Source organism: Melitaea cinxia, chromosome 1 (assembly GCF_905220565.1).
Source record: "Melitaea cinxia chromosome 1, ilMelCinx1.1, whole genome shotgun sequence".
Classification (NCBI taxonomy): Eukaryota; Metazoa; Arthropoda; class Insecta; order Lepidoptera; family Nymphalidae; genus Melitaea; species Melitaea cinxia.
In genome coordinates, this window is record NC_059394.1 from 13,973,757 (window position 1) to 13,986,768 (window position 13,012).

The window sequence follows — 13,012 nt, forward strand, 5'->3', positions numbered from 1 at the left end:
TTGCCATAGAACTTTTCTATGTTCGGCTATTTTTTAGTTGAACACCTGTAAAAGAAAAAAAAATATATATTAATTAATAAAGTATGTTAGCGATCCCGAAATGATGAATGGGAAAAACATTATCTGTATTCATGTAAAACTTAACAAGATAATGCATTAATCTTAAGCATTTTTGAGATACCCGTTACAATGGCGTTTCCAACATCGCCAATATAGCAAGTTTCAAAATTACTATCGTAAGTACCATAGAAGAAGACCATACCATAGAAGTCTTGATGAGAAACAAGAAAAGTTTAAAAACTTTTTTTTTTTGACAAAGAGTATGTTCTGTTAGTATCAACAGCAAAAACTTAAACGTAACATTTCGAATATATGGTGTTATGTTATTTTAATCCTTTTAAATCTATACTAATATTGTACAGCTGAAATATGTTTGGGTGTATGCACTTGTCTCAAAAGAAATATTCCGATCGGAAAATTCTTATACTGGTGGATAACATATTTATCCAGGAAGGCTATATAACATCACAATATGAGCGAATACCAATAGGAGCAGATCTTCATTGAATAATAGCCAGTCATTAACATTACAGAGATACAAGAAATGTTTCTCATAGTTTATTGTTGGCAAAACCACAGATGAAAGCCAGTTATTAATAGATCAAAATATATTTCCAAATTTACATACAAATTAAAAATTATTCTTCGTCCTGCCAGCCATCCTCGTTGCTCAGGAACCGTCTTTTTGCAGCAGTGTTCATGTAAGGCCTCAGAGCCCACTCGGTGTCGGCGGCGTCCAAAGCCTCCAATGTTCCGAGTTTTATTTCGTACAATTTCATTTGGAATCTCGGACCGATTTCTGTTAATTCAATCTCTTTACCTGCCTGAAATAAAAATACATATATATATTGTTGAAGAAAATTATTTCGTTACACTAGTAAATTAATATTTACGAGTACTTGGTTTAAACAACATGGATAGTATGCGTAAGGGCCAGTTTCAGGTTGTGGATCAAGTTTATGCAGCACATATTGTAAATTTAGTACACCATATAAATCTCTGATGTTTCTAAATTTATTATTAAATAAATAAAAATAATAAAATATATCTTGGATACCGTCATCCGACAAATAGTATTAACCATAACATAAGTGAAACAACTCAGAAAAATAAAAAAAAATCTAATTTGAGTAAATATTATTTTATTCATTATAGATATTTTTATTCAAAAAAAAAAAAATATATATATATATATTTTGTTCATGCGATAGAAAGTACATGTTCTGTAAAAAATTCAAGCTTCCTGTCTAAGGGCCGGTTTTTTGATCCATAGTAAAAGTAGAGTTAACTTTTTGTCAAATTGAATATAGTTAAGATACTAACTAATGGTTAAACCGAAGTTTCGTTTTTTGATCGCTATTTTAACTTTAGTAAGTATTAAAGAATAGTTAAAGTATTGCCATTGCAATGAACGACCGGCCCTTAATAACCTCTTAGACATTAGCAATCTACTAATTTTGTAGCTCCTTATGGAGATGATTTCTTTAATATACCTTTCTATATGTATGTTGCCTAAAACAGATGTAGTCATCATTGTTGGCAAATGTGATGACTCTCTTTGAATCAGCTTTCGGTACCGGGAACAAGTACTTTAATATACTCATTGTTCTCAAACCTGGAAATACAAAAATAATATCAATAATTGATAATTGTCATTGATATAATCAGTTTTACTTGCTTTTGATTCTACAAATGTTAAAATACCTAAGTTAAAAAAGAATAATCAGAAATAAAACAATTATACAAATACATTAATATTTTCCTTGAGAGAAATGAAATGATGAATGAAGTTGTGTGGCTACGGCAGTAAAGAATATAGCCACCCCCTCACTTTCCGAGGGTGTCGTAAAAGGCGATTAAGGGATAACACAGTTCCACTTTTTTTTTTTTACAATTCATATACATCCACGGACTTATAAACCCATGTCCTTTTTTATTCTAAATACATGCAATTTTTATTTTTATTTTTTTTCTATTTCAAGGTAGACGTTACAACACAGTTCCACTACCACTTTGGGACTTATAAAGCAGACCGATGGCGGAATAATCATCCAACTGTTGGCTGTGAAATACACAGGCCGAAGACAGGCAGCAGCGTCTTCGGTACGACAAAGCCAGCCCTGCGGTCACCAACCCGCCCGCCCAGCGTTGTGACTATGGGCAACACAGCAGTGGACTGCGATACGCTTGAAGTGATGAGGAATGAAATTAAAACGGGCATTGTTTATGCGACTACACCACTACACCAGAACGATTGGGAAATATACTTAGTTTATAATAATGCTATTATTAATTAATTACCGAGATCAGTCTTAAAATTATGGAATATGAGATGTGGATACTGTTCGCTCATGGGCCCGATGTCGGGTATGTCGTGTCGCATCACTACTCCAGAGAGGGTGAATGATGCTGTTGGACCATATGGTAGGTGGCAGATTACCTGAAAATAAAAAAATAATAATATTGACAACTCATAACTGATGAAAGTAATAACAGACAATTTAAAAAAGGCGTGTAAATGTTAAATTCTAATTTAGAATTCTATTCCAAGAATCGTGGATTAAATTCTCTCCCCAAGTTAAAGTGTTATATGTACATATAACATTTAACTTGCAATATTTTATCTAGTCAATAGTATGGCATACTTCGTGCGCGAGTCCGACTCGCACTTGGCCGGTTTTTACTCAAATTAACGGGGTGAAATAGCGCACAGGTAGTGGATAAATAAGAGTAAAGTAAGACTCACCAAACTATCTGGTACGCCCCTGTGCTCGTGCACAACAATAAAATCTGTAACGTCATTGGCTCGACAAGCATGTATCAATTGTGACATCTCATAGCCACCTCGGTTCATCCGCTGACTGTTAGGGAATATTAATCTAAAAAAAAATACAACAAAATGTTCAACAAAAGTACTTACTTTTTCATTTTTTCTGCTTTATAACATAAAATTAGAGTATATCGACGCCACCGGGGATAAAGTTGTAATAGAAAAAAGTAAATTTTACAGGACGAGCAATCAACAGTTTTTCTGTTTTATCGCGTGTCTAAACGGGCTATAATATTGTATTATACATCATTATTTTCAGCATTTTTTACGTTATATGTAGCTATAAAAATAAATTAAATACCACGTGTTATTTTAAACTCATTGCCAAAAATGTGTAATACTAAGATATATGAAGTGTATACTAGTAACGGCACATAACCATTTTATTCCCGTGAAGTTGTAATGTAATGAAAACTTTTTACGATACTTAAAAAAAATACTAATAAAAAAATTTACGATACTAAAAAAAAATAGTATAACACGAATACATCACTTGAAATTCGTAATTAAATTTGTAAATCATGTTTACGTGAAATAATAACGTATCGAAAATTAAGCTAATAATAAAGCAGTAATGTACGTTTACCGACCAACACATAACGAACACTTTGCGGTAATGTGTGTTACGGAAATTAGTTATCCATTTTTTTACGTGAAATAAATGGTATAGCGGCTTACCAGTTTATTGAGACATGTTCGTTCCATATTATATGACTACGATATTATTATGGGTCAGATTGGTCCGATTTACGGAGAATAAAAATGTAAGGTGGACATATTAACGATCGCGTCGCAGTATATTTATATCAATATTATGTATATCCACCAAAATATTCATTGTTTTGAAATAAATAGTAATAATCGCATTGTAAACATGAGACGGAATAACAAAATTGTAACTCCAAGTTTTCGACTGCGCAAAGTAAACGTTTCCTTTCTGGGTCATGGTATTCGCATGTATAATAAAATACCACAAACGATTTTGGAATTGTCTCAACATAAATTTAAAGTTTTTATTTAAAAAAAATTAATAGATAAAGCTTATTACTCAGTGCAGGATTACATAGTTGATAAAGATGTGTGGACTTAGTGACGCTGTATTTCATACAACATGTTTCTAATTTTGTTCTAAAACACAGTTTATATATTATTTTCAAAAGAGTAACTGCGGAGTTTCTTGCCGATTCTTCTCTGCAGAATCTACATTCCGAATCGGTGGTAGCTTCACTTTTACAAAAATAATAATTAATTTCTAAAGTTTTAATTTGTAAAATGACGATTCGAAAGTGCTCTTGGAGCCTATTTGAATAAAGCTATTTTTGATTTTGATTTTGTAAATTGTTATAGTTTCATGGATTTAAAAAAAAATCTTAAAAATCAGAAAATGTATTACGACATCTACATGCCGAAAATACAAAAACATTGGTAATAGCACGTAAACAGTGGTAACAGCACTTTACTTTATTCCCCGGGGGTGTCAATATACATATACATAGTTTATTATTATCACCGGTCTACTTGTTTCAATTAGTAAGCCCATTTAATGTGGGATAGCTTAATTAAAGAAAGGATAGTGGGAAAAATCTACTCCTATATATGAAAAAGTAGCCGGCTAGAGTTAGAAATTGTCTATACTCCTAGATTCTCATATTTATTCTGTTTAAGCAAGTTATTCCTTACCTAAGTTCCTTAACAAACATTTTCAATCTGGCGCTGGGTTCTCTGGATGTGGTGATCATTATTTTAGGGTCTTCGACTCCTGCAAACCTGTATTCATCATCTTGTGAATTAAGTGTGTTTGTTCCACCGCTGAAACCACCAATAATTGCTGCTCTTTCTGGACCTGTTATTGATTCATTTTACTATTACAGATTTTTTTTACAAATTAAACAATATCTACATAACTTGCTCAATTCATTAAATGTAATAATAATTTATTTTCAGTATTTTTTTAATTAGAACTTGAATAATTTGGCTACCAATACAAATAATAAAAGCTAGCTGACTCGGCAAACGTTGTCTAGCCACTAAACGCTATTTAAAAATAGGGATTTGTGGTAAAAGGGTGAAAATCTAAAATCAACACCAAATCATAATAAAATAAAAAATTATTAATTTATCTAAAAATTAAAAAAAAATTAGGGGTGGACTACCCTTAACATTTAGGGGGATGAAAAACAGATGTTGTTCGATTCTCAGACGTACCCCATATGTACACAAAATTTCACGAGAATCGGTCAAACCGTTTCGGAGGAGCTTAACTACAAACACCGCGACACGAGAATTTTATATATTAGATGTAATGGATCATTGTCTGTACATGGAAGATATATGAGAAAAAAACATTATTGGGACCTTTATCAATGCAAATAGCATCCCAAAACAACGATTGTTAGAATTATTGTCTTTTCTTTTTGTCTGTTGTGTCTGCTGTTTTGTGCGTATAAATTAGATCCCGATTGTGTATAGATTAGCAAGGTTCACTGCAATCGAATAACTATAACAAACTAGTTGTATTAAAATCAGACATTCGACAATTATACACAAGTAATACTCTAATAAAAAAATCACTAAGACTATCAAAGAAATCAATTGCAAAATAAATATATAACTTACCTTTATCCTCATATTCTATTCGCTTCTGTAAAGCGAGTGCTTCCTTACGCAAATCACCATGAATGGGAATGTTTTCTTCCAAGCTCTTCTTTAACTGATCTTTTTTCGCTTGAATACTTTTTTGTTTGTCCTCCGCGGATTTCCTAAATAAGTATTCTCGGCGCAAACGCGCTTGCCGTCGTAACATGTTGTTTTCTTTAAATAAATATGTAAGTTTCTATAATTTACAACAACATGGAATAGCCTGCTTAAATGAGTGACAATCTTGATCCCGCCGCACGTGTTCTTGTATTGACAGTTTACGTCAATGATGGCCGCGCTCCACTAACTACACTCCGCAACGACCGCAACACCCATTCTATCGTTCCAACTTCCAAATTCCATCTAAGGCCCGTGGTCGCACAGTGGGCTAAAATTCACGTTTCATAGACATTCAGATTTAAAATTTTCATTCAGATTCAAAAATAATTTATATTTTAATAGCCTAAGAGGATATTAGGTGCAATTGTGCGATTATGGAGATATCATCATTTATTATGTCGACTCCATACAACTTTTTTTTTTAATTCTAAGTGCGCTGTTTACGATTATAAACCTGAAAGTTCATTATATAAGGCATATAGCAGTTATTCTCAATCTTATTCAAGCAAAAAAAGCGTCTCTTGAAAAAATAAATCTGAATGTCTATGAAACGTGAATTTCAGCCCACTGTGCGTCATGGTCGTGGTCGCGAGCAATCGGTCAACGTCATGGATGACGTCACTGTTCGCGACTACATCGCCCACATTAGGTGGCAAAAAAGGTGGCGGGAATTTCAAAAATAACAAAAGTGAATGTTACAACACGTGTTGCTCTATGTTTTCAGATCACCGTGCCGCCATATTGCGAGCATACAGCTGACACCTGACAGCGCCCAAAATCCCAAATATGCGTTCCTATTTTATTATTATACTCTTTGTGCGTTCCACTTATAAAATTCGCCTACAACGCCGGTGGCATTTTTTATGTTAGTAGAACGGTAATTTTAGAGGTCGTGACCGTGACTCGTGATCGATGGTGTTGTGGGCCTTAGGTGGAACGGACGGTGGAATGCAGCAAGTGTCTAGAAATTGGATTAGATGGATTGGAGTCTATATATACACGAGCATGGCCGGACGAGTTCCTGGACGCAGTTCTCACGAAGGAGTACCCAGAGTAGATCCAGATTTTAGGGATTCGGTTTTGGGTATTTTTCTAATTTCTAAACCTATATTCTAGCACGCAATGTTACTAATTTTATTAGAATATTATGTCTGACGCGTTATTTTGTTTAACCCTTAACCGGAATCGTGGGTCCATTTTGACCCGACAACGACAAAAAAATCGTTTAATTTCAAAATGCGAACATCAACACTCAGCGCGCCAACGTAATGTCATTACGTCGCTTGTTGCGACGGGTGCCGGATGCGTGGCGCTTTGAATTTACTGGAAGTGTAAGTACGAGCCGTCGTTGGGTCCAATCGGACCCACGATTCCAGGTACGTTTTTTTTTCTTCAAATGTGTATATATATATTTTAAATTATTTTGACACAATTCTGAAATAATGGCGCGTAGTCTTAGCGAAAACGATATCCAGGAGCTATTGTTGGATGAAAATGATACAGAACCAGAACCTTTGAGTGATTTCGAACCTTGTGACGAAGAAAACATAAGTGACAATGAAAATTCGGAACGTGAAGCCACTTTTCAATCAAGTGACTATTCATCTGACGATAATGTCGAAGATGAAAGTAAAGGAGAAGGTAATGCACTGTCATCTAAAACTTACTATAGAGGCAAAAATAGGTTTAAGTGGTCTAAGACATCGCCTAGTAGCTCCAGAATCAGAAGTCACAACATTATTACTGACCTACCTGGGATCGTTGGTCCAGCTCGTGATAAACAACAACGAACAACAAGAAAGAAGAGCAGCCTATTCTTCATTTTCAGTGGATCTGAAGATCACAACAAGAAACTTCCACTCAAAGTGGGTCACGAAAGAGAGGAAGATGAAGATTATGTGGTCCAAAGATTGAAAATAAACAATCGCAAAAGTGTGGTAGATGCTGCAAATTTATATGTAAGCTTCACGTACAAAAAAATTTTGTATAGCAAGTGCCTTACATAGAATAAGTAAAAGACTGATAACAATTTTACGGTTTTAGAATAGGTTGTCATTTTTTTTATTTTCAGTTGATCTCACAAAGAATTTATATTTTTGTAAACTTGAAGATACGTAGAACTCTAAACTATTGTAAAATTTTAAAGCTTTTTTGTTTTTATTATTTTTTGATATGGCCAAAGAAGAAGACCAGATAAAAATGACCAAATGTAGAACCTAAGATTAAAAGTGAAAAAAAATATATAATTTCATGATGTAAACGAATAAAAGTTCATTTATATATTACATAACAATTGTTTTAATGTATTTATAACCCATCTAAGTGATAATTTCTTCTGTATTAAATAATAGCGTTGATTATAATTAAAGGGTCCATTTGGACCCAAGATTCCAGTAATGTAGAACAATTTAGCGATTCCGGTTAAGGGTTAAAAGTGTCGATTTGTCACACAATGCAAACAGTACGAGCTCAAAGGTATTATAATAGCTTTAAATTCTTCTTCTAACCTCAAAACTTTAACCATGGATATCTCCATTACCATGGGGTTTTGAGGTGTGACAGTGTTACCTTGTATAGATTCCCCTACACCCTCCGCCCTCCACACCCAAAAACCCCATAATTCGGTTTTTCCTAGTCTAGATCTTAGCCAAACTTTGTTGTAGCATTTTTTGCATACCGGTTTGTTAGCGGTGAGCGATGGATTAATTTTATTATTGTGACGAGCAATACGTACTATTTCGTGATACGAAAAAATAATGTATCTAAATGATGCCTAGCATTACAATATGGTGTTTTTTTCAGAGGGATACCATGTGTTTCACATTCAACGGGTACAACAATTACTACCTGCGGATTATCCAAGGCGACTGGCTTTCTGCCGAACAATGTTGGAAAGAACTGAGCGGGATCCTAATTTTTTCAAAAAAATTCTGTGGGCAGACGAATCGCGATTCGAAAGGACTGGAGTCTTTAATATCCACAATTACCATAATTGGGATATTGAGAACCCACGCATGGCAAGATCATCAAATTTTCATATACAATGTAGTGTAAATTTGTGGTTGGGAATTGTAAACAGGACACACGACCTTTCGAATTGCCCAATAGATTAAATGGAGCGCAATATTAAAGTTTTTATAAAACAATTTAGACGATTTGTTGGAGGATGTAGACTTACAAACTAGACGGAGAATAATTTTTCAAAATGATGGGGTTCTTTTTCACTACACAAGAGAGCACCTGGATCAAAAATTCCTCAGAATCCGCGATTCCTTGACCTGCACGTTTACCAGATCTTAATCCCATCGACTTTTTTCTCTGGGGATATTATAAAGAGATGGTTTACGCACGCGAAATAAACACCGAAGCAGAGCTGCATGAAAAACTAAGGCAATAAAAATTCTGACAACATACTAGTACTTTTAGGGAGACTGAAACAGAATTTTTTAAAAGGTTGGATTTTGTATTGAAGCAGAAGACACTTTGAAAATTTGCCATGAATAAAAATCAATCATAGCTATTTTGTTTTATTTATTATGAATGGTAATTAATTATATTACACATAACCAACCTAATTCACCTTAGAAATGAAAAATAGGTACTCTTAAATAATTAATTTAGGACATTTTACACCCCTTTACATTTAAATGCAGTTTACAGCTAAAATAGACTTATTAAGTACCACTTTCCTTGTATTATAATCAAAGCTGAGGATCTTAGGAAGTTTTTAAAATTACTGAGTACCTCCAGATGTCAGCAATCCAAAACAAAGCGCAAACGTTGTTTTGCCATATATACTATTAACCCCCATCCCCCCTATAACTTAGGGGTATGAAAAATAGATGTTGGCTGATTCTCAGACTTACCCGATATGCAAACAAAATTTTATAAAAATCGGTCTAGCCTTTTCGGAGGAGGAATATTATAACTAACATTGTGACACGAGAATTTTATATATAACATATATCAAAGATATTTATTCTGAGATCTAGTCTTGAAATCTATATTTTTTTACTATGACTTATAAGGTAGAAATAATGTGATTTAGTTATTTTTCAATAATTTATTTTGTGATGTACTTTGATTGGTCAATGTCTTTTAGTCTACATCAATGTACATATATAACATTTTCAGTATTGTAAGTTTGCGGTAAAATAACTTTTAAAAACAAATATACAAATATACCTATTATAAATAAATAACTATAATAACTTTCATTTAACATTATTTTCATATAATTTTATAACAAAAATTTCATATTACATGTCAAGTTTTAAATATAATGTATATTTATTAAATTTCAATGAATATTCACATTAAATTGCATAATATTACACAAAACAAAGAGTATTTTGGATTGATTGTGTATAATAAATAACAATTAACTAATAATTTAACAGTTTTTGTTAAATTGTTAAAATATACCATAATTATTATCATAAATTTAAAACAAAATATATACATATATATAACTTTATACTAATTTCAACTTCGTATGGGACTACCATGTGGCATTTTGGACAGTGTTTTCATTATGTTTATCGGTATGTTAGTGTTTCGTATGACAGATCTAATAGTGTAAGATACCAGACTCCAGACACCTTTCTTACTTTTTAAATGACAAAAAATATAGAATAAAGTTGTATTAAGCATACAATGAACGTATCATATTAGCTGCTATATGTATGTAAAAATGGTTTTACTAGCTATTTTACTTTACTTATTACATAAAAAGAGTATTGTAAAAAAATATGAATCTCATACTGCCAGAAACCTAATGACGGCAGTATTCTTGCCAGACACTAATTAGAATATATTTTAAAAAAAGGAAACTAAAAAGTGAAAAATAAATTTACTTAGTACAAAGTAATTCGTATTTTGATTTAGTTAATCAAAAATGATTAAATAAATATTTTATAATTTTGAAGTTGGTGCCAAGTAAAACAATAACTACTCTAATATCTACTCGTAAGTTGTATTCAGTTTTCTTTCATAATTTGTTATATTGACTATTAGGTGGAATACTGTTATTATTCTGTTATTGTTTTGACATATCTAATAATATTTTTTATACTGGTTTGTTGTGTGTGTTGTTTGTATTTGTTATTGTAGCCAGGTTGTTGTAGTATTTACTTGGCACCAACTTCAAAATTATAAAATATTTATTTAATCATTTCTGATTAACTAAATCAAAATACGAATTACTTTGTACTAAGTAAATTTATTTTTCACTTTTTAGTTTCCTTTTTGAAGTCGGTTTTTTTTTTGTTAAAAATTATTTTATTTTACAATTTTTAGTGATGGGTAGACCTAACAAGGATGCTTTTTCTCTTATGTCGGGGGTTCGGAAACATACACAATACACAAGCACAAACACCCAGATCATGACAAACGTCTATATGGCCAATACAAATGTCTGTCGTGCGCGGGGATTGAACCCACTAACGCCAGCGCAACAGCCGGTGCTGTGACCGCTGCGCTAACGCGTTGACATACTATGAGTAAAGTTCGCTATCAGGCGTACGTAATAACAACCGGGACTGACAGCCTAGCGTGTTGTCCGAGGCTAGGTTGGGAGAACCACAAGGATTAACAACTAGACCGAAAATAAATATTTGTATAAATATAAATATCCACTCCGAGCGGGAATAGAACCCGCAACCGTCGGTGTTTAGGCGCCGCCGACACGGCACATGCACCATTATATCAAAGCGGTCGTCAAACAGCAAAAGGTAACTGCTGTAAATTGTTGAGAAATTCCCTCGAGTGTTTATGGGCTCCATCATCAAACCTGGTCCTGCGACACCGATGATCACACAGCAGGTAATTGCTATAAATCGTTGAAAAGTTCCCTCGACTATCTTTCATCTCCATCATCAGACCTTAATGGCACTTGTAACTCATATAGGTGCAAAGTTCTCATCAATATAAACGAATTAAGTTCAAACAGCAGGTAATTGCTATAAGTCGTTGAAGAGTACCCTCGACTATCTTTCGTCTCCATCATCAGACTGAAATTGCACTTATAACTCATATATATGCAAAGTTCTCATCAATAGAAACGAATTAAGTTCAAACAGCAGGTAATTGCTATAAACCGTTAAAGAGTTCCCTCGACTAACTTTTGTCTCCATCATCAGACTGTAATGGTACTTATAACTCATACAGGTGCAAAGTTCTCACCAATAAAAACGAATTAAGTTCAAAAAGCAGGTAATTGCTATAAATTGTTGAAGAGTTCCCTCGACTATCTTTCTTCTCCATCATCAGATCGACTCCAGACCTTTATTAAATAGTAGTGCTTTATAGTACTTAATGAAAACATGATTAAATTTACTAGTCGCCCTTACGATTTTTGAAAGTTTCCCTCGATTTCTCTGGGATCCCATCATCAGATCCTGGTTTCCTTATCATGGTACCAAACTATGAATGTCTCCTTTCCAACAAAAAAAGAATTATCAAAATCGGTTCATAAACGAAGAAGTTATCTCCGAACATACATAAAAAAAAAAAAAAATATATATATATATACGGTCGAATTGAGTAACCTCCTCCTTTTTTTGAAGTCGGTTAAAAATGTGACTAATATTAGCAACTCTTCCTATTCAAATCATCTGTGTACAACGTAATTATATATTATATATAATTCTTTATATGTTTATAATATATACTATCTATTTATATATGTATGTATATATGTGTGTCTATATGTATATATATATGTATATATTATTGTATTATTAGATTGTAGAATCTACTTTGTTTTTAATTTTCTGTTTTGCCTTTTGATAACCCTACTCTTTTTATTTTAAAATCTCCTCTACCCCAAGGTTGTCTGGAAGAAATCGCTTACCTAGCGACAAGACCGCCTTTGTGCATAATATTGTTTTGCAAATTTTATTTTTTAAAGATGTATGTTATGTTGGCTTGTAATATGCACAATAAAGTATATTTCTTCTTCTTCTTCTTCTTCTAATGAAGTAGACACTAATCATTCAGTCGCTTCCCGCTGTCTTCTTAGATCTTTAAAACTACCCAACGGTTTTTGATGCAGTTTTCTTTACTAAATAGAGTGATTTCAGAGGGAGGTTTATATGTCTAATATATGCATAATATAGTAGACGAACACTGATAGTTTTTGCACCCGTGCGAAGCCGGGGCGGGTCGCTAGTATTGAATATATAAGGAAGGGTTGAGGTCTGGGATAGTAACGCGCTATGAAGTTGAAATTAGCCGATTGTCTCTAAAGGTCGATGTGAATTATTTATGACTGGGTACTCTACTTAATATTTCACAGAATTTTTAACGATTATAATAACGGTATATTCATGCAATTTGTAGAACTATACAAAAAAAAATGTATAC

At 33.1% G+C, this 13,012-nt stretch overlaps 1 protein-coding gene across 1 annotated transcript; it reads right to left on the reverse strand.

The window, feature by feature from the left end:
* Window positions 1-581: 581 nt before the first annotated feature.
* LOC123669959 (U3 small nucleolar ribonucleoprotein protein IMP4) lies at window positions 582-5,788 on the reverse strand. Its single transcript, XM_045603471.1, has 6 exons — window positions 5,507-5,788; window positions 4,571-4,733; window positions 2,807-2,939; window positions 2,362-2,500; window positions 1,554-1,675; window positions 582-884 (listed from the first exon to the last, which is right to left on the reverse strand). Exons 1-6 carry the CDS (start codon window positions 5,691-5,693, stop codon window positions 699-701), a joined length of 930 nt encoding a protein of 309 aa, XP_045459427.1. The 5' UTR covers window positions 5,694-5,788; the 3' UTR covers window positions 582-698.
* Window positions 5,789-13,012: the final 7,224 nt, after the last annotated feature.

Coding starts and splice junctions, on each gene's coding strand:
- LOC123669959 (XM_045603471.1), bottom strand. CDS start 5,693: ATGTTACGACGGCAAGCGCGTTTGCGCCGAGAATACTTATTTAGGAAA. Junction 4,734..5,506: donor AATAGAATATGAGGATAAAG/GTAAGTTATATA, acceptor AATCAATAACAG/GTCCAGAAAGAGCAGCAATT. Junction 1,676..2,361: donor TAATTTTAAGACTGATCTCG/GTAATTAATTAA, acceptor TTGTATTTCCAG/GTTTGAGAACAATGAGTATA.